Source organism: Corvus cornix, chromosome 10 (genome assembly GCF_000738735.6).
Source record: "Corvus cornix cornix isolate S_Up_H32 chromosome 10, ASM73873v5, whole genome shotgun sequence".
NCBI lineage: Eukaryota > Metazoa > Chordata > Aves > Passeriformes > Corvidae > Corvus > Corvus cornix.
Genome location: NC_046340.1, coordinates 12,822,669 through 12,844,771, shown reverse-complemented (window position 1 = coordinate 12,844,771; position 22,103 = coordinate 12,822,669). Strand labels below are relative to the sequence as shown.

The window sequence follows — 22,103 nt, the reverse complement described above, 5'->3', positions numbered from 1 at the left end:
CCGGCGGCGCCCGGCAGAGCGGCGGCCGGGCCGGGCCGGGCCGTGCCGAGGGAGCCGCGCGGGGCCGGTGGCTCGGCCGTCGGGGCGGGGCCGGGCGGCGCTGACAGCTGCGCGGCGTAAACAAGCGGCCCCGCCGGCCGCCCCGGCCGCCCCTGCCTGGGCCGGGCCCGGCTCCGGGGCGGGCGCTCCGGGCGCCCCGCGGCGTGACGCGGCGCCGCCGACAGACGGGCCCGGCTGCCGACGGGACGGAGCGGAGCGGGCAGGCCGCGCGGTAAGGGTGCGGGACCGGCATCGGCCTGGGATGGCTCGACCTGCTGGCGACTGCGGTTTGACAGCTGGGCGGCCCTGCCGGACGGGACCCGGGCGGCGGCGGGGCTGGGGCTGGGGCGACCGGCGGGGCCGCGGCCGCTGGGCAGCCCCAGGCTTAGGGCGCTGCCGGCGGGGATGTGCGGGCCCGGCGGTCCACGGGAGCGAGTGGGGGGCCGGGCGGCCGCTCTGGGGGCTGCGGCGGGGGCAGCCGGAGCCGCCGCTGCGGGAGGCCGAGAGGGAGCCAGGCCGCGTCCCGCCCCAGCCCGGCCGCCGCCGTCCGGAGCTCCGCCGCTGGAGCCGCCCCGCGGGTGCAGGCCCGGGCCCGCCGCTCAGCCCGGGACCACTGGGTTGCTGCTGTGCGGGGCTGGGTCCTTGGGCAGCGGGCACCGGCCGGGCCGCGGTGCGGAGCCGGGAGCGCGGCTCCGGGATGGGTGCGGCGGCCGGGCTGTCCCGGCACGCGGTGGTTCGCTGGCGGCGGGTCTGGCCGGAGGCGCCGCGGGATCTGGGCTCTCCCCCGGCGGCCGGACTGTCCCCACGTGCGGCGGTCACCGCCGGAGCGGGACGGCTGCTGGCTCCGGGACTAGCGAGGTGTGGGAACTGCCCGGCCCGGAGGCCAGGTATTGGCATGGACACTGGTAGACCATGGCAGATAGTGTTCCATTGTGCCGTGCTCTGGGCCTTAGCAGTCTGGCACCCGGGGCTCCGGTACAGCCTCCGGCGGGTGCGCACGGCTCTGGGCGCTTGGACGGGGCGGTCCGGCCCGCGGCTGGCCGAGGTGTGGTCGCTGATGGGGAAACCCCGTTGTGCCAGAGTCGCTGCACTGTCTGTGCCGGAGCCTACGGCGAGGTCTCTGGCGGCTCCTAGGAGCTCTCTCCTCTGGCAGCACCGCAGGCTGCCAGCTCGCTGTGGTCGCTTCTGGATGGAGGGGGATGTGGCTCCTCTGGGCACTGCCGGCTCTCACCTTTCCAGCTGTCTCTGAAGCATGACCAGATATTCCAGGGCCCCTCTGGAGCTCCCGGTGTGGAGCTCAACCTGGCACCATCATGTCGTGGGCTCCCTCACACTGGGTGGGTCGCTCCCTGTTCTTTCCCTACAAGCTTCCTGCGTTTGGCCTCCCACAAGGTGTGAGCTGTTCCCGGGCATCCCTGGGTTCATGCTGGAGGTGACAGTGTGCCCCTTTTCCTGGTCCTGGTTTCCACCCGGTTGCGGGGATGAGTCACACCGGTGTCACCATGTTGTGCTCCAGAGGAAGGGCAGAGCTGAGCTGCTGCTGGTGACAAGCAGCACAGCATTTGCCACGGCTGCCAAGCACTGCCTGGTCAATGGCTGTAGAGATGTGAGTCTGGGGCTGTGCTAGCTGGAGATCAGGAGCTCTCCTTGACTTTCTTTCTTCCAGTCTCTCATTTTGCTGGGATTCCTCGCACAGCACCTGGGGACATGTCCTTTGGTCTCCCCTTGGGACTGGAGAGGCAGGCCTCCCATGCCAGTTTCTCCCAGCTCTGTACCCAGATAGTTCCATCCCAGTTGGAGCAGGGGTAGTGGCAGCAAGAGGAACAGTGTCCCTTGCCTTGCCTCTCCGCTCCTTTGGTGCCCTCCCCTCCTGGTTGGTTCCCTATGTTTATAAGCAAACATTGGGTAACAGGCAAGGTAAACAGCATCTCCATGCAGGAGCAGACATGTGGGCACACTGCCAAGCCAGGCAGCTCCTTGGCTGTCAGTGTGCCATTGTGGCCAGCAGGTGCTGTGTGCCAGGGCCCCCTTGCCCAATGCCTGACCCATGTCTCAGCATGGTGCAGCCTGCCCTCCCTAGGTCTGTGGAAAGGTGCCCTGGGCCTGACCACTGTCCTGTCTCTCTGCAGATTGTGCTTCTGTCCTGGACGGTCTGTTCCTGTGCTTTTGTGGGCTTGGCCCCATGTGGGCTTGGGCTGAGCTGGGACCAGCAGGGCAGAGAGGCCGGTGTGCCTCGGGGTGCTGACGCTGGGAGGCTGCTGGACCTGCTGCTCCCGGGACCCTCCTGCTCCTGGGACCCTCCTGTTCCCCAGCTCAAGGAACCCCGATACTCTGATGGATCTGAGGCCCTGCTCGCTGCTGTTGCTCTGGACTTTGGTGGTTGCCCTCACTCTCCTGGCCCAGGAGGTGCTGGCCCAGCATATTTACACCAACACCTGGGCTGTGCTCGTCCCTGCAGGACCCCAGGAGGCTGACAGGCTGGCCAGGAAGCATGGATTCCTCAACCTGGGCCCGGTAAGTCTCCTGCTTCCCTCTTCTCATGGAACTAGTGTTCTCTGCCACAGTCTGGGCAGGTGCTGAGTTTAGTCCCGGAGCTGCTGTAGGGGCTGCTCTTTATGGCAGCAGGGCCACTGTGTTTGTGCCCATTTGCTGTGGCCTTCCAGCATCTGCTGCCTTGACTCGATAGTGGCAATTAACCACCACTGTATGGACTTCCAGGGCCTCCCCTTGTCACTGGGACTTTCTGGTGACATAGCATGGCACAACATGGCGCAGCACACTGCCTGTTGGATGGGGAAGGAGGAAAAGCCCATCCTAGTGTGAAGGAACTGGACTGGGAGTGCTGTGTGATGATGGATGGGAAAGTTTGCAGTTTCCACTGTTGCTTCCCACAGCAAGCTGCCCAGTGCAGCGTGGCCTCAGCTCAGCGGGACGGCAGAGGAGCCTCTGAGCTATCTCCAGAGGGGATCTGACAGCAGCTGTATCCTTACCCCTAAAGTGTCCTTGACAGAGGGTGTGTCAGCAGGTTCCCACCACACTCGGCTTTCCCTGCCGTCAGCCAGGGACTAGGCAGTGCGCCTGGCTGTACTGGGAGTGAGCTGTCTCTCTGGGAAGGAAGCGCAGGGTGAAATCCCAGAGGAAATTGCACAACTGGTGGCTGTGGTGTCAGGACCTCGCTGTGAGCAGCTGCTGGGAGCGGTGGCAGTGGGAAGGTGGCTGCTGCAGAAGCCAGCAGGACCTTGTCCTGCCACCCAAAAGGAGCCCTGCATCTGAACTGGGTACTCAGGGCTCTCTGGGTCAGGGAGCCCCAAGTCCTCTGGGACTTGTGCCAGAGGAGGGAACTGTGGGGGTTGTGGCTAGGCCCCACTGAGGGTGTCCGTGCTGTGGTGGGCCATGGCATGGCCTTACACAGGTGCTGTCAGCATGAAAGTGGCTCAGAACAGATCTCAGGGGAAAGAACTTGTCCGGCCAGGGCAGCTGCCATGCATAGGGGACTAAGAGAGTGGCATGTCCCACCGGACTGGATCTGTGATGAAACCCCTCTGAGTGGGGATGGGGCTGAGGTGCCATCAGCCTGCTCCTGGCAGTGCTTCCCATCATGCTGTGGTGCCAGGTCAGGCCTGGCTGCCAGGGCCAAGGGGCACTGGTTCTGTGGCATTGTCTCCACAGTGCAGGGCCATGTGCTTCAGCTGGGAGCCCAGGCCTGTCATGAGTTCCATCCCTGTGAGCCACAGAGGCTCTGTGCCAGCTCTGCCCTTGTCTTCTCCCCACACTGTGGTTCTGTGGCTGGAGGCTGGCACCTCTTCTCGGCTCTCTGTCACCTCGCAGCAGTGAGCCTGCCCTTGCAAGCAGAGCCCCACGTGCTGCAGCAGCCCAGGCTGTGGAAGGAGTTTCTGGTCTGGGCATGTTTTCTCCTGTTCTGGAGCCCGTCCCAGTGTCTGTGCTGCGGGACAGGGTTTGGCTGGTCAGGGCTTTGCAGAGTGGTCATGGCGGTCCAGTGGGAAGAGTGTGGCTGGAAAGAGCCTGGCTTTCCCTCCCAGGTTTCTGGACTGCTGCTCCTGGGGGTATGTGCCACTGGGACAGGATGTGCAGCCAGGCTGGGAGGGGGGGGACTGGGTGCATCTGGCAGTGCCCCAGTGAGAGGGCCCCTGGGTCCTTATCTGAGAGGATCCTGGTCTCAGCCTGGGGTCTGGGCACTGTCCCCAAAGCTGTGCTGTCCTGGCATACTCCTGGATCCCCTGCTGCCTGTGGGGTGGGAGCCAGTGGCACCTGGGGCAGGAGGTCCATGGCTGGTGCCAGTGGCCTTGAGGAGGGCTTGAGGGAGGACACAGGGGACAGTGGGTGGTCGTGGGTCAGAGGTGGGGGCTGGGTGTGGCAGTGAGGGGAGCGTGTGGGGGTTTGCACTGCTGGGATTATGCAGAGAAGGAGGTACAGGCATTGCCCCCTGCTGCTGGGGCTGGGATCACTGGGGAAGGGCACTGCAGGTGCCATCCCTGGGCTGTGCTGGCAGGACAGTGCCATCCTGGCAGAGGGTGCTCCTGCCTCCCACACTGCTGGGCTGCAGGTCCAGCATGTTGCTCCACTCCTGGGGCAGTGGTCAGGCATACAGGCAGCCTTCTAGCCGTGGGACTGGCCAAGATAGTTGCGAGCTGCAGCCAGGGGTTGGGCAGCAGCACTGAACTGGCACCTGGGACACATGGTGCTGGGGGTTGCTTTGCCCTTGCTGAGGACAGGGACAGTGGGGATTAGGGTGGAAGTGTGTGGGCTGGCCAGCTCCTGGCTGCCACCACAGTGTCAGTGCAGACCTAATCCATTTGGATGACCAGTCAGAGCTGAGATCTGTGTGCAGGAACAATCTGGGCTCTGTCTATATCCCTGGAGTGGGTGAGGGATGCTGGGGGAGGGCAACCATCCTGCAGCTTGCATTCCCCCACCAGCCCCGTGCAGAGGCTTTGTACCTTGACACCTCCTCAAGGGCTCTGAACTGACAGGCATCCTGGGCTGTCCTGGGAGAACACGGTGTGCCAGAGGAACAGGTCCGGGGTTTCTGGTGAAGTGCCTACCTGGGAGAGCCAGCTGCTGCCCCGGGCCTGAGGTTGCTGCTCAGCTGGGTGCACCTTGCTCAGCCCAGTCTGTCCAGATGGGCAGCACATCTGCAGAGCTCTAATAAGCTGGGGAGCTTTGTTAGCCCCAAACAGACTGTTTTAGGGCAGCCTGAGATGGAGGAGGATGAGATCCTCATATTCTTACAGCCCTTGCAGCCCAGCCCCACCAGCTCTGGCACAGCCTGGGCAGCTGGATCTTGCCTGTGGCTGCTGCCTGCGCTCTGTGACTCCCAGGGGGCTGGGTGGGTGCTTGGCCCCTTCTCCCCAGTTAGGGCAAGCTGCTGGGCTGGGAGGCCCAGGGCAGCCAGGGTGGGGCCATTGTGTCCGTCAGCCCCAGGATGTGCGGGAGGGGATACGGAAATGACAGCATTGGAGAGGGCTTGGGGTTTAAAAATAACCATCTGGGTGGCGGCATGGTGTCCTGGCCCCACCAGCTGTGCTGGGTTCCCATCCTGCCCCAGCTGGGCTGTGCTGGAGTCCCAGGCCAGGCTGTCCCCACATGGGAGCGGAGCTGGGGTGAGCACAGCACAGCTGGTTGGCGGTGGAAGTTGGACCCCGCTGGGGTTGGATGCCTGCATGCCCCCTGCTCTGCCCCACTCAAACTGGCTGTGCCCCTTATAGAGGCTGGCACTGGGTGGGTGTTCCAGTGGGGCACTTGGGGAGAAGACAGCAGCCTGTCTTCTCTGTCCAGAGGTGCAGAGGCTGATGCAGACCCTGCTCTGGCTGGGACCACCTGGGGTGTGGCACCTGGAGCCTCTGGGACCTTCCTCCAGGAGGAGCTGGTTGGCATCGGGAGGGAGGTTGTCACCAGGTGCCACAGCCTCTCACAGGAGGTCCTGCCCAGTGTATTGAACATAAGCCTCACCAGCTACTCTGGAGTGGGGGGCCCAGCCTGTGCGTGGCAGCCCTGGAGCTCAGGATTGCAGATGTGGGATGTAGAGAATCGGGGCAACCAGGCTCTCATGTCTGTCCCATGAGCAGCATTTCTCTGTTGCAGATCTTTGGCGACTATTACCACTTCCGGCACCGTGGTGTGGTGAAGCGTTCCCTCTCGCCCCACCAGCCCTGGCACAGCCGCTTGGCCAGGGAACCGCAGGTATGAGTGAGGAGGGCCTGGCTTTGGTCCCGGGCACTTTGCAAGGGCTCATGAGCCAGTGCTGGGAACAAGACAGGGCTGAGCTGCCTTAACCATTCCTTGGTAGAAGCAGGTGGGAGCCCACCGCGTGTCTGGCAAGGGCAGGGGGTTGGTGGAGCCAGCGTCGTTGGCCTGTGGGTTGTTGCAGTCCCAGGGCCCAGGAGAGCTCTGTGTCCTTGTACGCAGGACAAGGCGTGCAGGGCAATAAACAGATCCCAGAGCAGTGGTGTGGGGGGGCTGCTATTTTCCCCATCCTTGGGCTTCAGCCCAGGCCCTGGAAGGCATGTGGTGCGGTGTGGCAGCTCTCGGCAGCCCGTGTCTCAGTGGACCTTGGCACTCTGACCGTCCCGCTCCACTGAAGCACAGCCTTTGCAGGGCACAGCCAGGCAGGGGGCCTGGAGGGTTGGGCTAGGGGTGGCGGTAGCTCTGACAGGTCCAATACTCTGCTAGGCCAGAGGTGACTGTGAGCTTCCCAGGGAGAGCCCCTCCAGGCAGGCTGAGGACTGGGGTCGTGGGGAGGTGCTGGCATAAGGGGTCAGCGGGGGACCCCATGCCTTCTCTGCCCTCAGGTGCAGTGGCTGGAGCAACAGGTGGCAAAGCGTAGGACCAAGCGAGACGTCTTCATGGAGCCCACAGACCCTAAGTTCCCACAGCAGTGGTACCTGGTGAGTGTCGGGTGAGGAAGGGCATGTGCTCATGATTGCGGGTGCGAGTTTGGGGACGCAGACGTGGCAACCTAGGAACTGCTGTTATGCAGTGGCTGCTATGCTGTCAGGAGGGAGAAGGAGAGGAGGGGGAAAGCCTGGGGTAGCCACCTGGTGCTATGTGATGGGAACACCCCAGGGAGGAGGCTCTGCTTGCAGAGCTGTGGCTCCTGGCTGGAGTGCTGGGAGGGCTGGGGGGAGCCCAGGGTTGGACTAAGGGGTACAGCCCTTTGCCTGGCCCAGGAATGAGTCTATGCCTCTTTCTGCTTCCTGGAGCTTGGGCACAAGCCTGATCTCTGCAAAGGGTGCAGTGTCTGTGGGACTCAAGCACAGTCTGGGGCTCAGTCTCGCTTTCAGAGCAGCCCTTCTCAGCTAGTTGTGCCCAGGTTCCTTGTCGCAACCCACAGAAGAGCGGGATGGGAGCTGGGTGGGTTTTGGGCACACACCCATCACAGTGCCCATGGCTGGGTGCATCTCCTAGTGCCAAGGCTTCTCTTGACAGTACAACACAAACCAGCGGGATCTGAATGTGCGTCAGGCCTGGGAACAGGGATACACGGGCAAGGGCATCGTGGTGTCCATCCTGGATGACGGCATTGAGAAGAACCACCCTGACCTGGAGGCCAACTATGTGAGTTTGGGTGATGGTGCAGGGCAGAGTGCCATGGGAGCTGGTCTGGGCAGCTGTGTCCATGCAGGGCAACTCAGAGCTGCAAGGTACAGGGCTGATGCCCACCATGGTGGGACATGGAGGTGGGATTGGAGCTTGCTCACCCTGCTCAGCTCAGCCTCAGGCTGTGGAGCACAGGCATGAAGTAAGAGCAGTGGGGCTTGGTGGCTAAGGTAGACAGTCTCCAAGTGCCCAATGTGTCTTCCAGGACCCAGGGGCAAGTTTTGATGTCAATGACCAGGACCCAGACCCGCAGCCCCGCTACACACAGATGAATGACAACAGGTGAGGCAGGAGGGAGGGTTGAAGATCCAGCAGGCCATGCACTAAGTCCCTGCCATACTTAGGCTCTGTAAGCTGTGAGGCTGGCAGCATACTTCTGCCCCATGGGGAACCCTTCACCTCCTTTTTTTGACATGAGCAGCATCCTTTTTCTGCCCAGAGCCAGTGTGGGCTGTTCAGTGCCCTGGCTCTGGAGCAGGAGGGCAGATGGAGGAGCCTTCATTGGCTACCTGGTTTGAGGGGACAGGAGGGAGCCCAGGTCGGGGTTGCTGGGGCTGCAGCCACTACCCACCCCTGTGCTCCTCGCACCCTATATGAGCATGCTTCGTCCTATTTCGGTTGCAGACATGGCACACGCTGTGCTGGGGAAGTGGCTGCTGTGGCAAACAACGGGATCTGTGGTGTTGGTGTGGCGTACAATGCCAGGATCGGAGGTAGGTGCTGCCCTGCCCTGTGCCGGGTCCTGTGGGCGTTGGGTGGCCGCAGGAGCAGCTGAGCTGTGGAGCGCAGGCATGAAGTAAGGGCAGTGGGTCTCGGTGGCTAAGGTAGACAGTCTCCAAATGCCCAATTTGCCCACTTCCCCTCAGCACTGTTGACTGGAGCAGCCTTGTGACAGCCTGTGACACAGGTGGCAGCAGGGGTTGGAGGGTTCTCACCAGCGGCACCGTGGCCACTCTGCCCCAGCTGGTTGCCAGTGACATTTGCTCTCTGGCCCTAGGTGTGCGCATGCTGGATGGGGAGGTGACCGATGCTGTGGAGGCCCATTCCCTGGGCCTCAACCCCAACCACATCCACATCTACAGTGCCAGCTGGGGCCCTGAGGACGATGGCAAGACTGTGGATGGCCCGGCCCGGCTGGCAGAGGAGGCTTTCTTCCGTGGGGTCAGTCAGGTGAGAAGGCGGGTTTTCTGGGAGAGCGCTGGCCTGACTCCTGCCGTTTCCCCAGGTCTCCCTTCCTCTGCCTGCCCTGGTTGTTACCCTGGCCCTCCCGGGATGAGCCATATGCCAGCCCATCTCTGGGATCAGGCTCTGTTAGTTTTTCTTGTTCTTCCTGTGCGATGGCTCTGAATCAGGACTCCTCCCATGTGGTGTTATCTCACTGCCGTGAGGGCTCCTGCGTGGGATGGTGTCTCCTTCCTCTCCCAAGCCCTCTCCTGGCTCTTTTCTGGTTTTGTGCTCACCCTCGCTTCCTTCACCCATCCTTCCCCACTGTCCCTTTGTGCTGGCAGTGTCGCCTGCCTGGGGAGCTGTGTCATGATTCCCTACAGAGAGATGCGTGTGGTGCCACGCTGGCTCTGTTGTGTCCTCTGCGAGGTTAGCTGCCACATTTGGGTGCCAAGGCATGGCCAGGACTGTGTTGTGGGCTCCCGCAGCTCTGCCAGGCACTGCAATCCCACGCAGACAGTCAGGCCAGGTGACTTCTGAGCAGAAAAAGACTTTGGCTCTTGGAAGCCTCACATTGTCTGGGCCTCCTGCTGCCTGGTGTGTCACCCGCTGGGGTGTCATGCTGTCCCCTGTGTCCCAGCTGCATCTGCTCTGTCTGTCCAGCTCAGGCTGGCACCATCTGCTTGTCCCCAGCTCCAGCCTGGGGCTTCCTGTGTGTGGCAGTGTTGGTGCTTGCCCTCATCTTGCTTCTGTTGCTAGGGCCGAGGCGGGCTGGGCTCCATCTTCGTCTGGGCATCTGGGAATGGGGGCCGCGAGCATGACAGCTGCAACTGTGACGGTTACACCAACAGCATCTACACGCTGTCCATCAGCAGCACCACACAGTACGGCAATGTGCCCTGGTACAGCGAGGCCTGCTCCTCCACCCTCGCCACCACGTACAGCAGTGGCAACCAGAATGAGAAGCAGATTGTGAGTGGGGGCTGCTGCTGTCTGCAGGCCAGGGGCTCAGGGGGTGGGATGTGCCTGCAGCATTTCCTGCCCTGGCACTCCTCCTCACAGGTGACGACTGACCTCAGACAGAAGTGCACCGAGTTGCACACCGGGACGTCAGCCTCGGCACCCCTGGCCGCTGGTATCATCGCCCTCGCCCTGGAAGCCAAGTAAGGGCAGGACAGAGGGGGCTGGACGGGGGTGGCTGCGCCAGCCCCATGCAGCAGTGGCACTTGGACATGGACCTGCCTGGGGCCAGCAGGAACTAGCACTGACCTGAGCCCCATGTCTCCCTGTAGCAAGAACCTGACCTGGCGGGACATGCAGCACCTGGTGGTGCAGACCTCCAAGCCAGCTCACCTGAATGCCAATGACTGGGTCACCAATGGCGTCGGCCGCAAAGGTACTGGGGTGCTGGGGTGGGACCAGGGTCTCCCAGTCCTACTCATACCACTAGCCTTGGGGTGCTGAGGCAGAGTGCCCTGGCAGCCCTGTGGGGTGAAGGAGGCAGAAGGGCTCAGTGAGCATGCCGCGTGGCCAGGCAAACATCCCCCACCGGGTACCCCCAGGAGCAGCGCTGACCCCCTCTTTGTCCACAGTCAGCCACTCGTATGGCTACGGCCTGCTGGATGCTGGGGCCATGGTGAGCCTGGCCAAGAACTGGACCACGGTGGGACCTCAGAGGAAGTGTGTCATTGACATCCTTGCAGAGCCCAGGTATGGGCTGGTGAGCCCAGGAGAGGATCACTCGGCATCTGTTCTGCACAGGAGCTTGAGAGCCTCTGGGCCCAGAGCAGGGAGTGGGGAGAATCTTGGAGACTGAACTGCTGCTGAGACCCTTGGAGCATCCTCTTGCGAGAGCCTGGGGAGAGCTGGGAAAGGCACCTCCAGCCATCCAGCACTGATGTCACTGATGAGCCTCCCTGCTGTGGGGCTGGGCCAGTGGATGTGGGCAGACTGGGGCACTGTGGTTGGGGTGCAGCCAGCACGAGGCATCCCTGGACAGAGGGGCTTTTCAGGGGGCAGACAGAAGCTCCTTTGACTCCTGCTTGGCCGCTGCTGCCACAGTGCAGCATGTGCAGTCTTGTCTGTGGCCAGGGCACTCCCTAGGGGCTCCTGGGTGGGGGGGATCATGTTCCTGTGCATGAAGGGAGCTAGGGCTGGGCCCCTGGGGAACCAGCCCTGTGTGGGGCAGGCACATCCTGTGCTGGCAGCAGGGCCAGCATCGTGGTGGGGAGTGGCCACGCACCAGCAGCGGGATGGGGATGACTCTGCCCGTCCCATCCCTGGCTGAGCCATGCAGGGTGTAGCTGGCCTGCAGTGTGTGAATAAAGGGCCTATTCAGGCCTAGCATGGAGTGGTGGCTGGGGAGGCAGCACTGGGCAGCCCAGTTCCCCCCACCATGCCCAAGAGCTGAGGCACCCTTTCTGTTTCCTGTACCCATCTGGGAATGGCATGGAGGTGGTGCCACTCTGACCCACTGTGGGTTTGATTCCTGCTCTAGCTGCCCTGGTGCCCAGTCCCCAGGACAACCACAGAGCCCCACAGCAAGGAATGGGGACTGTGGCATGTCCCCCTGGTCTGGGACTGGCCTCACTCATGCCTGTCCTCGGCAGGGACATTGGGAAACGTCTCGAGGTACGGCGGAAAGTGGATGCCTGCCTAGGGAAAGCCAACTACATCAGCCGGCTGGAGCATGCGCAGGCCAGGCTGACACTGTCCTACAACCGGCGGGGGGACCTGGCCATCCACCTGGTCAGCCCCATGGGCACCCGCTCCACCCTTCTGGCTGCCAGGTAGGTGCTGGGCTGTGGGGTGCCCCAGGCTGGCCCCTGGCCTAGGCTGGCATGGGTGAGTTTGGGATGTGTTGACACCCACATCTTGCCTCTGTTGCTCAGGCCCCACGACTTCTCGGCTGATGGCTTCAATGACTGGGCCTTCATGACGACGCACTCGTGGGATGAGGACCCCTCTGGGGAGTGGGTGCTGGAGATCGAGAACACCAGTGATGCCAACAACTACGGTAGGGGTGTGCTTCCCCATCCACTGCCTCCCTCCAAGTCTGGGATACGAGCTGTGTGGTCACCCAGCTTCCCCTCCTGCTCCTGAGCTGAGGGGCCGGTAACACCTTGGGTGTTTTGGGTGATCTGGCTGGGGAGAGGCTGGACTTGGGCAGGTGGGATGGTGCTGCAGCCCCTCTGGGTCAGCAGGAATCCAGGCAGCAGGAGACTCCATTCCAGCTCACCTGACCCCCTGCCCCTGTGCATGGCCCCACAACAGGCACTCTCCCAGGTGGTGGGCACAGCCCTGCTGTCCCCTGGCAGCCAGGATGGGGGACCAGCGTGAGCCCCCCTCCCTGTGCCTGTCCTGAGCATGGGTGGTCTTGTGGGCACCTCTGAAGTCTTCACCCTGCATTGTTGCAGGCACGCTTACGAAGTTCACGCTTGTGCTGTATGGGACGGCCACCGACTCCCCCAGCCTCTCCAACCAGCTGGAGAGCAGCGGCTGCAAGACCCTGACCCCCAGCCAGACCTGTGTTGGTGAGTGTGGGGATGGCAGGGAGGGAATAGGGGCACAGGCAGCTTCCAGCCCATGCTGACCCTGTCTGTCTCACAGTCTGCGAGGAGGGGTACTACCTGCATCAGAAGAGCTGCCTGAAGCGCTGCCCTCCTGGCTTTGCGCCTGGTGTCCAGAGCACGCACTACAACCTGGAGAACAGCGTGGAGCCCATTGCGCCCCACCTCTGCCTGCCCTGCCACCCCTCCTGTGCCACCTGTGCGGGACCTGGCCCCAACCAGTGCCTCACCTGTCCTGCGCACTCCCACTTCAGCAGCCTGGACCTCTCCTGCTCTCACCAGACACAGAGCAGCCGTGCGTCCCCTGCCCTGGCAGATGGCGAGGGACCAGCTGAGGCCCCCCCTCCAGTCAACTTGCCTGTCCTTATCGCCAGCCTCAGCTGCATCCTCATCGTCATCATCTTTGTCACCATCTTCTTGGTGCTGCAAGCACGCTCAGGCTTCAGCCTGCGGGGTGTGAAGGTGTATGCCCTGGACAGCGGGATCATCTCCTACAAGGGGCTCCCCTCTGACATCTGGCAGGAGGAGGGTCCCTCCGAGTCGGACGGTGAGGATTATGAGGCCCACAGCGAGAGGACTGCCTTCATCAGAGACCAAAGTGCCCTTTGATGAGCCCTCCTGCCCCTCCCTCCTCCCTGCCCAGCACCGCAGGGCTGGGGCAGGTGAGGCTGAGGGGCCCTGGACTCTGCCCCTGTCCCCTTCCTGCACTGCAGCAGCCGGGGGCTCCCACCCACTGGCACCGTCTCTCAGCCCCAGTCTGGGCAGCCAGGCATGGCCCTGCAGGCACCATCCCCAGCACAGCACCATCCCAGTCTTGCACCATCTCTCCTGGCCCTGTGTCCATCCTGTGCCCCGTGCCGGGGTGTTTGGTGGCAGTGGGGTCCTTGACACTTCCTGGCCCTGTACAGGCAGCAGTGTCTCCCACTCTGGGTACAGGGCTGCTGCTTGGGGTCCTCTGAGTTCTCCAGGGTGGGCAGTGTGTGAGGGGTCCCTGGGTTGCCATGGCTCAAGGTGGGCTGGCTGGGGCAGGGGTGGCTCTGCCCACCAGGGCTGAGCCCAACCTGTGCCACAGCATCCCCCTGCCACCCTCGGCCCTTGTGGAGCTGTGTCCCAGGCTCAGTTCATTGTGTCCCAGCTCCCCGCCACCTCCCCTGGGCCTATCTGCCCGTGCCCTTCAACAGCAATAATGGCCAGGCCTCAGCTGCTGCTGCCCACTGCCTGCCCATCCCACTGCGGCTGCCTGCAGCAGGTAGGAGCCCTGGCACTGGGGAGCGTCGGGCTGGGCACTGCCTGCCCCTGTGCCCGTGGCACAGCCCACAGCCTGGGCAGGGACTCCATCCACAGTCCCTGCTTTGGGGGGCTGCCTTGGGCCCCTTGTGTTCTGCCCCTGGGCAGGGCTGTAGGTGCTGCTGGCTGGGACTGTCAGGTAGCGCCAGTGCCAGCACTGCCCCAGCTCTGCCTGCGTCCTGCCTGTGCTGGGCAGCGCCCAGCATTCCTGCAGCCCTAGCCCCCCAACGTGCCTTGCCCCCACTTGGTGACAATCCGTTCTGCTCCCCGCTGGAGCCCTTTCCCTTGCTGCCCCTTCCCCGCGGGCTGGGGGCCAGTGCCACGAGCCCCTTTGCCGTCCACCGCCGCACACCAGGGCCACGGTGCAGGCTCCCACCTGCACCAGCCACGGACGGAGCCACTGGCCGGGGGCCACAGGACTATTTTTCTATAACAACTTTTTGGTGCACAGTAATTTTTTCTTGTAATTTAATCAGCCGGGAGCTGCCTCCTGAGCCTGTTTTTAATTTAATGGATGTGGATATAACGCTAGAGAGACTGAGTTATTAAATGTTCAGAACTATGCAAACCAGCTCTGCTGCCTGTGCTCTGTATGCTGTGGGTGCCCCAGCCGGGGCAGCAGCCTGGCCGTGGACACTGTGGGCCTCAGGGGCAGCCAGATCTGCTCTGCAGCTGCAGGGGCTGGGCTGGTGGAGCCCTGCCTGCAGACTTTACCCCAGAGCCCGGGACTGCCCTTCCCTGGCTGTGGGCAGCAGCCGGTGCTGGGCAGGAGCTGCGGTGTGTGAGAAAGGCCTGGGGACCTTGCACCCATCTCACAGCATGTAGGCTCAGCCCCTTCACCACAGCCTGGGGTCCGGCTGTAGTCTCTGCGTCTAGCACCACCTTGCAGCCCGAACACGATGCCCCTGGTGCAGGAATGTCCAGGCTGGGCCCGGGACCCACTCATGCTGTGGCCAAGCTGCAGACAGCCCACCCCAGCCTCACCGAGCCCCCGCGGGGTCCCGGCCCCCGCAAGGGAGCCTGTTGGGGCTGCGCTCCATCGCAGAGGCAGCTCTTCTCTGCGGAGTCCCTCAGCTGCGCTGTGTCTGGGGCCGCAGCGGCTTCCTGTGGTCAGGAGCGAGTTCCCCGCGGCATGCACGGGCTGCGGCTCTCCCCCTGCTCTTCTTCTCACGAGGCGGGGCTGGGGGCGGGCAGCAATCGGGGCTTCCAGAGAAGGGAGCTGCTTGCACTTGCGGTCAGATGCAGAGCCGCCCAGCCCTGAGGCCCGGAGCAGCCTGGCCCGGGCGGGGGGGACCCACGCTGCCTGAGGGGATGCCGAAGGGATCTTGGTGGTGGGAGAAGCAGTACGGTGGCAGCTCCTGCCCATGCCGTGCCTTGGAGCTGCTCCAGGGCGTGACCACCCCACATTGCTCCGCTATAGGAAGGCGAGTCAGCAAAGCTCCCGCCTGACACGCTTTTCCCCTGGCTTCCTCTAAAAGTGGAATCGGCTCGGCAGTGTCCTGCAGGTGACCTTGAAACTCCTCTGGAGCCGGGGCCTCCCTGGCAGTCACAGGAGAGGGCTCAGGCCAAAACAGCCAGGCGGTGGCTAGGCTGAGCTGAGTGGAGCTGACCTGGGCTGTGCCACTGGGCAGTGGCAGTGGTGGTGGCAGCTGCCCCTGTGTGATGCAGCTGCCAGGGCTGAGCAGTGCCACCGTGGCACCAGTGAAGCTCTTTGAAGGGGAGGTGCCCAGGGCTGCCACAGGGAGTTGTGGTCCTAGCTATGCGGATGCAGGCTGGCAGCAAGGGCTGGGGCATGGTACTGTGGGTGTCTGTGAGTGGGTGCTCTGTCCTGCAGCCTTTCACAGTCACAAGGGCCAGGCTCGGGAATGGTGACAAGGTGGCCACCCTTTAGTGGGACTGCACCCTCAGGTCCTGCAGTCTCTTGGAGACACAGGAGCATGGAGTGGGGCGAAGAGTTAGGCAGAACCTGGCATGGCTGAGGGGGCTTTGCTGGGTGGGACTGGTGCTGAGTGAAGATTCCGGAGGAGCAGTGGAGCCCTAGGTATACAGGACTGGACCTGGTGGTGTCAGACCCTGGTCGGAGACAGCTGAGAGGGGTGGTGGGGCTGGGAGCTGCCCAGCTGCAGCAGAGCTGTGTGCCGGCGTCAGCTGCTGGCTCGGGGACTGGCAGGGAGGGGAGGAAGTTCAGGAAATCTCGCAATGGCTGTATGGTCAGCACTGGGTTTCCTGTTCCTCCCCAAGAGCCAGAGCTGCACCAGGTCCAGAGCGCGCCAGTCCCGGCCCCAGCAGGACGCCAGCAGCAGCCTCACAACGAAGACCTTGCAACAGACGTAGGTTGGAAGGACTGTGCCCTGGTGGGGTACTAGCAGGGACAGGGGACTCCTTTGTAGGGCTGGGGGGGCGGTCTTGGTGAGGTCAAGGGCTGTGCCAGGCGACATCCTGCACTGCACAGGGAGGTGCCCCAGCACTCTCCTGCTTCTGCTGCACTCTTGCTTCAGGGCATGGCACCCTGGGACTGCCTCTGCGATCAGTTTGGCTCCCAGTGGCTTTACTGGAGTCGTGTGTGCTGGGATGTATCCAGGTTCAGCACCTCTTTCTGGGGCTCAGCACCCTCTTCTGCTCCTGCTGGCTTCCCACCAGTGTCCCAGCCCCTGGGACCTCCCACACTGTGGGCACAGAGGTGACAGTGCCAATGGACAGGACAGGGCTGGAGCTGCCAGAGAGGAGGGGCTGGTGCTGGGTGGGGGGCACAGCCGCGCTGCCCTTGGGGAGCAGCCATGTGCATGGCAGAGGTGACACTGCTGGGTATGACCCCACACTTCCTCCTTCCCAGCACCATCCCCACAGGCCCCAGCTCCCACAGGGCTTGGAGCACTCATCCTTCTGCTTTGAAAATGCTTTGCAAGGCTGTTTGCAGGGGGTGGGGAGGGTCATCTCTGCTGCACAGACCGGATGATGGGACAGGAGGGTGTGAAATGCAAAGGCCACTGGTGCAGGCAGTGCAGGGCAGCAGCTGTGGCTCAGGCTGTCCTGGTGCCCCGCAGACTTCCCCTGGCCGGACAGTGGTGCCATGGGCTTCGGGCCGGAGCTGTGGTGCCCACAGGGGCACAGTGCACTGCTGCGGCTGCAGGATGGGGAGCTGCGCCTCCTGGAGCTGATGAGGAAGTGGATGTCACAGCGGGCCAAGAGTGACCGGGAGTATGCAGGAATGCTGCACCACATGTTCTCCCAGCTGGAAAAGCAGGAGGGCACTTGGCAGCTCCATGGTGATCGTGGTGGTCAGATTGAGAAGGTAGGGATGCCCCAGAGTAGGACTGTGTCCTGCAGAGCCCAGTGTGGTGCTGGAGGATGCCATCTCTGTGCTATCCCTGACTCCCTTTCTTGCAGTCCTGGTGGGTGCTAGTGAGCCGGACAGAGACGCTGAGCCAGATCCTGCGGCGGCATGCGGAGGAGCTGGCGGCGGGGCCACTGGCCAGGCTGAGCCTGCTCATCCGCGACAAGCAGCAGCTGCGCAAGGCCTTCAGCGAGCAGTGGCAACAGCTCAGCCAGGAGTATAGCCGGGTATGTTGGAGCCAGCAGGGGAACAAGAGAATGTGCTGGACCCACTCCCTGACTGTGTCCCTCTCCAGACGACGCAGCAGGAGATGGAGAAGCTGAAGGCACAGTACCGCAGCCTGGCACGTGACAGCGCCCAGGCCAAGCGCAAGTACCAGGAGGCCAGCAAAGGTGCCAGCCTGGCCCCTGTCCCCTGTGTGACCTCCCAGCTTCCTTCACGCGTCAAGGATGGCTGGAGCACCCCACACTCTGTGGAAACTACAGCCCAGCCTGGAGCGGGTGGGGGTTCTGGGGGTGTGCAGCATAGAGGAGGGCCCAGCCTGGTCCCCAAGAAGCCAGGCAAAAGTCTGGGGGCCTTGGGACACCATGCTGTGGGTCAGGAGCATCCCTGTGTCACAGTGTAACCGCTCCAGGCTTGGTCCCCCTGCCTGCCCTGGGACCCTCTCCCAGCCTTCACCTCTGACCCCTGCCCCAGTGCTGGGACAGGTGATGTGCTGGCAGTTGGGGTTTTCCACAGCCTCTCTCCACAGACAAGGAGCGGGACAAGGCGAAGGAGAAGTATGTGCGTAGCCTCTGGAAGCTCTATGCCCTGCACAACCAGTATGTGCTGGCTGTGCAGGCGGCTGCATTGCACCACCAGCACCACTACCAGCGGGCACTGCCCAGCCTGCATCAGTCCCTCTACAGTCTGCAGCAGGAGATGGTCCTCGTCCTGTAAGAGCCCTGCCTGCCCCCCTGCCCATCCCGTGCCCCTCTGCCCATCCCATGCTCCACTGCCCATCCTGTGCCCTGCACCCCACTTCCAACCCCTGGGCACCCCCATGGCCCCCCAGAACCAGCAGTGCTCCCACAGAAAGGAGATCCTCAGGGAGTACTGCAGCATCAGCAGCCTGGTACAGGAGGATATGTTGGCCATGCACCAGGAGATTGCCAGTGCCATCCAGGCCATCGACCCTGCCACTGAGTACAGCAGCTTCATCCAGAGCCACCAGTATGGCTCCATGCAGTCGCAGCCTCTCTGCCGGGTACGGCCCTGCTGCCATTGGGTGGCAGTGGCCGGCAAGGGACAAGTGGAGGCAGAGCTGTGCTGGGTGCCCACAGGTACGAATCTGAGGTGCCACCAACTGTGTCCTTTGATGAGAGCCTGTTGGAGGACACAGAGAACCTGGTGCCTGGGGAGCTGCAGCTGAATGAGCTGACCCTTGAGAGTGTCCAGCACTGGTGAGTGGGACCAGCCATGGGCAGGGGCAGGTGAGGGGCAGGGGCTCAGCCTCATGCTGGCACATGTCTCTTGCAGCCTGACGTCGGTTGAGGAGGAGTTGGTGGCCGCCACAGAGGCTGTGAGTATCAAGGAGCAGCAGACGCGGGAGCTGAAGGCGGAGATCCATGATGAGGAGCAGGGCCGGAGCCCCAGCGAGCGGTGAGTTGCAGCAGAGGGGGGTGAGGGGCCAGGGCAGCGGGTGCTGACTGCCCTGTCCCCTCCCCAGGGTGCACTTGTTGGGCAGGCGGCAGGGGCTGCATGAGGCACAGCAGCAACTCGAGGGCTGCCTCTGTGCCCAGGCCAAGCTGCAGGTGCAGCGGGACCTGCTGGCCAGGAAGCTGGCAGAGCTGGGCGTCAGGGACCCCCTTCCCGCCCTGCCTCTGCCAGAGGATCAGCAGTCCATCTCCTCCACGGTGAGTCAGTCTCGCTTCCCGTGCTCTGGAAGCTGCAGGGATGGGGTCCCCCCCAGCTGGTGCACAGCCCATGCCTCCTTCCAGGAGCAGGAGCGGAGTGGGGCCAGTGCACTAGAGACCCTCAAGAACCACATCACGGGCATCTTCAGCCCAAAGTACTCGGTGAGTTCCTGGGTGCCTCCAGCCACCCTGCTCTCCACCCAGCTGCCTTGCTGAGCCTGCCCTTTCCTTTCTGGCTACACAGCCGCGCCCTGCTTCCTCACCTCCACATTCTGCTCCCACCTGCCCTGGGCACAGCTTCCAGACACCACTGTTGCCCCACCTCCAGCACAACTAAGGAGTGTGCATGGCTGGGCTCACCTTGTCTCCTTCCAGCTGCCACCCCCTGTGCCCCTAATCCCAGATGTGCAGAAGCCGCTGTGCCAGCAGGTCTGGTACCACGGGGCCATCCCACGTTCGGAGGTACAGGAGCTGCTGACCTGCAGTGGGGATTTCCTGGTGCGGGAGAGCCAGGGCAAGCAGGAGTACGTGCTCAGCGTGCTGTGGGATGGGCAGCCTCGGCACTTCATCATCCAGTCTGTCAATGTGAGTGACCACAAGCAGGGGACATGGCTGGGGTGGCCTTGCATGGGCAGGCACAGGTTCCTGCCCATCACAACCCCTCGGCCTCCCTCTCTGCAGAACATGTTTCGGCTGGAGGGTGACAGCTTCCCCACCATTCCACTGCTCATCCAGCACCTCCTGCAGAGCCAGCAGCCCATCACCCGCAAGAGTGGCATTATCCTGGCCAGGGCTGTGCCCAAGGTGATATAGGCAGTGGGGAGGAGGATGGGGCCCCCTGCACAGGGGCAGCTCTGCCCGGCCCTTTCTCCTGTTGACAGCTGGGCTGAGATCCACAGACATGCTTCTCCAGCTAGACAGGGGGACTTGGACTTGGGGCTCTGCCTGAGAGGGGGCTGTGGGGGTATGTGGGCCAGGGGACAGCTCACTGGTGTCTGCTTGCTGCAGGACAAATGGGTGCTCAACCACGAGGATGTGCTGCTGGGGGAACGCATTGGCCGGGTGAGATGGGGTGCTGTGGGGTCTGCGGGAGGGCAGGGCTGTACCAGGGTATCTGTGGGCAGCCAGCACTGTCCCACAGGAGGGCAGGGGAGGACAGGGGTTGCCTTGGGCCACATGGTGAGCTAAGCCCGGTGTTCCTGTGTCTCGGAAGGGTAACTTTGGGGAGGTGTTCAGTGGACGCCTACGTGCTGACAACACCCCTGTTGCTGTGAAGTCCTGCCGGGAAACCCTTCCGCCTGAGCTCAAGGCCAGGTTCCTGCAGGAAGCCAGGTCTGTGTGGGTGTTGTATTTGTCCTGTCACGTCTGTCCATTCTTGGAGCAGTTTGACCCTGCTGGGACTGCAGCACCCTCGTGCTGAGGGCTGTGTCCCCAGGCTGGCTGGGCAGAGTGCCCTGGGGATGGCATCGGGTGGCTTGTGCCCAGGGCAGCCAGGCCCCCCTACACTCACAGTGCCCATCCTTGTTCCCACAGGATTCTCAAGCAGTATAGGCATCCGAACATTGTGCGGCTCATCGGTGTCTGCACACAGAAGCAGCCCATTTACATTGTCATGGAGCTGGTGCAGGGTGAGTGGCCCCATTCCTGCAGTCGCCACGCGCGCATGGGTGAGCTTGTCAGGTGTGCCTGGGCACCCACCAGCTCTGCAATCTGGGCACAGGGGGGGACTTCCTGACCTTCCTGCGCACTGAGGGTCCCCACCTCCGGGTGAAGGAGCTGGTCAAGATGACGGAGAATGCTGCTGCCGGCATGGAGTACCTGGAGAGCAAGCACTGCATCCACAGGTGGGCCCTGGCAGGACAGGGGGAGCCCTGGAACCCTCACCGCCCCATCCCATGCCAGGTGGAGCCCCAGGGATGGTTGGGCACATGGCTGACTGCTTGTCTCAGGGACCTGGCTGCTCGCAACTGCCTGGTGACAGAGAGGAACACTCTGAAGATCAGTGATTTTGGGATGTCACGGGAGGAGGAGGATGGCATCTATGCCTCCACAGGAGGGATGAAGCAAATCCCTGTCAAGTGGACGGCCCCTGAAGCACTCAATTATGGTACAGGATGGAGTTGGGCATGGCCTGGCACCTGGCAGCCTATCTGGAAGCCAGGAGTCTGGCACTATCCCACTCCCATGCGCCTGGTCCTGGGGAGGGAAGCAGAGACCCAGAGCACCTCAGCCCGCAGGAGCATGGGCACAGCTGGGCAGTGGTGACATGGGTGTCCCCTGCCAACAGCATCTGTCCTGCCCCATGTCCCCAGGCCGATACAGCTCAGAGAGTGATGTCTGGAGCTTTGGGATCCTGCTGTGGGAAGCCTTCAGCCTGGGTGCTGTCCCCTATGCCAACCTCAGCAACCAGCAGACACGGGAGGCAGTGGAGAATGGTAGGGGACACGGCTGGGTGTGGCTCCTGAGGGCCACCATGAGCTGTGGGTCCAGCACTGTGGAGCTGTGCCTCTAGGATGGACCAGATGGGGTTGTGGGGATGAGGGGCTGGTGATCCATGTCCCCATCCCTGTTGCCCCAGGTACGCGGCTGGACCCTCCTGAGCAGTGCCCTGAGGAAGTGTACCAGCTGATGCAGCGCTGCTGGGAGTATGACCCCCGCAAGCGGCCCAGCTTCAGCACCATCCACCAGGATCTCATTGCCATCCGCAAGAAGCACCGGTGACAGGGAGCACCAGGGGCCCTGCATCCATCCCACGGCAGTGCCTGGGGGCACAGCAGAGCCCTGTCTAGGCAGCGGGTGCTGCGGGGTGGCTGTGTGATGCTTGAGCCCCAGGGGAGGGGCTCCTGCATGGCCCAGGGTGGGACATGGCACCCACAGCTCCTCCCCGCCTTCATCTTGTACAATAAACACACAAGCTCTGCAGCTGTGCATCTAGGAGCTGCGAGGGGACACGCACTGCACTGGGATGGGGCGTTGGGACACGGCACTGGGATGGGACACTGGGATGGGGCACTGTAATGATGCACCAGTACAGGACACTGTGACAGGGCACACGGTGTACCGGGATAGGGTACCAAGATAAAGCACCAGGATGGGGCACCAAGACAGGGCGCAGTTAGGGAACTGGCATGCGGAGTACTGAGTCTTCTGCACTGGGACAGAGGATTGACACGGGACCCTGGGACAGGGCACCGCGAC

The 22,103-nt window shown here is 63.1% G+C and overlaps 2 protein-coding genes across 8 annotated transcripts; both read left to right on the top strand.

The window, feature by feature from the left end:
• Window positions 1–184: 184 nt before the first annotated feature.
• On the top strand, window positions 185–14,247 carry FURIN (furin, paired basic amino acid cleaving enzyme). Of its 3 annotated transcripts, none has more exons than XM_039557483.1 (16): window positions 185–271; window positions 2,169–2,553; window positions 6,142–6,240; window positions 6,849–6,944; window positions 7,486–7,614; window positions 7,862–7,938; window positions 8,281–8,369; window positions 8,654–8,826; window positions 9,580–9,792; window positions 9,883–9,983; window positions 10,113–10,216; window positions 10,413–10,530; window positions 11,430–11,609; window positions 11,712–11,836; window positions 12,237–12,353; window positions 12,430–14,247. In XM_039557483.1, exons 2-16 carry the CDS (start codon window positions 2,374–2,376, stop codon window positions 12,996–12,998), a joined length of 2,370 nt encoding a protein of 789 aa, XP_039413417.1. In that variant the 5' UTR covers window positions 185–271; window positions 2,169–2,373; the 3' UTR covers window positions 12,999–14,247. The 3 variants fall into 3 exon arrangements, with proteins under 3 accessions (XP_039413417.1, XP_010389195.2, XP_019136511.2); XM_019280966.2 differs by lacking the exon at window positions 185–271 and adding an exon at window positions 2,934–4,103 and having other exon boundaries at window positions 2,475–2,553; XM_010390893.3 differs by lacking the exon at window positions 185–271 and having other exon boundaries at window positions 2,160–2,553.
• A 674-nt stretch (window positions 14,248–14,921) lies between these two features.
• On the top strand, window positions 14,922–21,840 carry FES (FES proto-oncogene, tyrosine kinase). 5 transcript variants are annotated; one of them, XM_010390895.3, is made up of 20 exons: window positions 14,923–15,181; window positions 15,918–16,006; window positions 16,721–16,968; window positions 17,064–17,237; window positions 17,306–17,402; window positions 17,762–17,945; window positions 18,085–18,222; window positions 18,333–18,452; window positions 18,529–18,651; window positions 18,719–18,905; window positions 18,990–19,067; window positions 19,281–19,490; window positions 19,587–19,709; window positions 19,914–19,967; window positions 20,119–20,237; window positions 20,439–20,533; window positions 20,626–20,749; window positions 20,855–21,012; window positions 21,218–21,340; window positions 21,484–21,840. In XM_010390895.3, exons 3-20 carry the CDS (start codon window positions 16,747–16,749, stop codon window positions 21,624–21,626), a joined length of 2,472 nt encoding a protein of 823 aa, XP_010389197.1. In that variant the 5' UTR covers window positions 14,923–15,181; window positions 15,918–16,006; window positions 16,721–16,746; the 3' UTR covers window positions 21,627–21,840. The 5 variants fall into 5 exon arrangements, with proteins under 5 accessions (XP_019136268.1, XP_019136266.1, XP_019136267.1 ...); XM_019280725.2 differs by having other exon boundaries at window positions 15,109–15,181; window positions 15,918–16,010; XM_019280723.2 differs by having other exon boundaries at window positions 14,922–16,010; window positions 19,335–19,490.
• The last annotated feature ends 263 nt before the right edge of the window (window positions 21,841–22,103 follow it).

Coding starts and splice junctions, on each gene's coding strand:
- FURIN (XM_019280966.2), top strand. CDS start 3,438: ATGGCCTTACACAGGTGCTGTCAGCATGAAAGTGGCTCAGAACAGATC. Junction 10,217..10,412: donor CAATGGCGTCGGCCGCAAAG/GTACTGGGGTGC, acceptor CTTTGTCCACAG/TCAGCCACTCGTATGGCTAC. Junction 11,610..11,711: donor TCCACCCTTCTGGCTGCCAG/GTAGGTGCTGGG, acceptor TCTGTTGCTCAG/GCCCCACGACTTCTCGGCTG.
- FES (XM_019280721.2), top strand. CDS start 15,884: ATGGTCAGCACTGGGTTTCCTGTTCCTCCCCAAGAGCCAGAGCTGCAC. Junction 16,969..17,063: donor GTGGTGGTCAGATTGAGAAG/GTAGGGATGCCC, acceptor CCTTTCTTGCAG/TCCTGGTGGGTGCTAGTGAG. Junction 19,710..19,913: donor TGGCCAGGGCTGTGCCCAAG/GTGATATAGGCA, acceptor TGCTTGCTGCAG/GACAAATGGGTGCTCAACCA.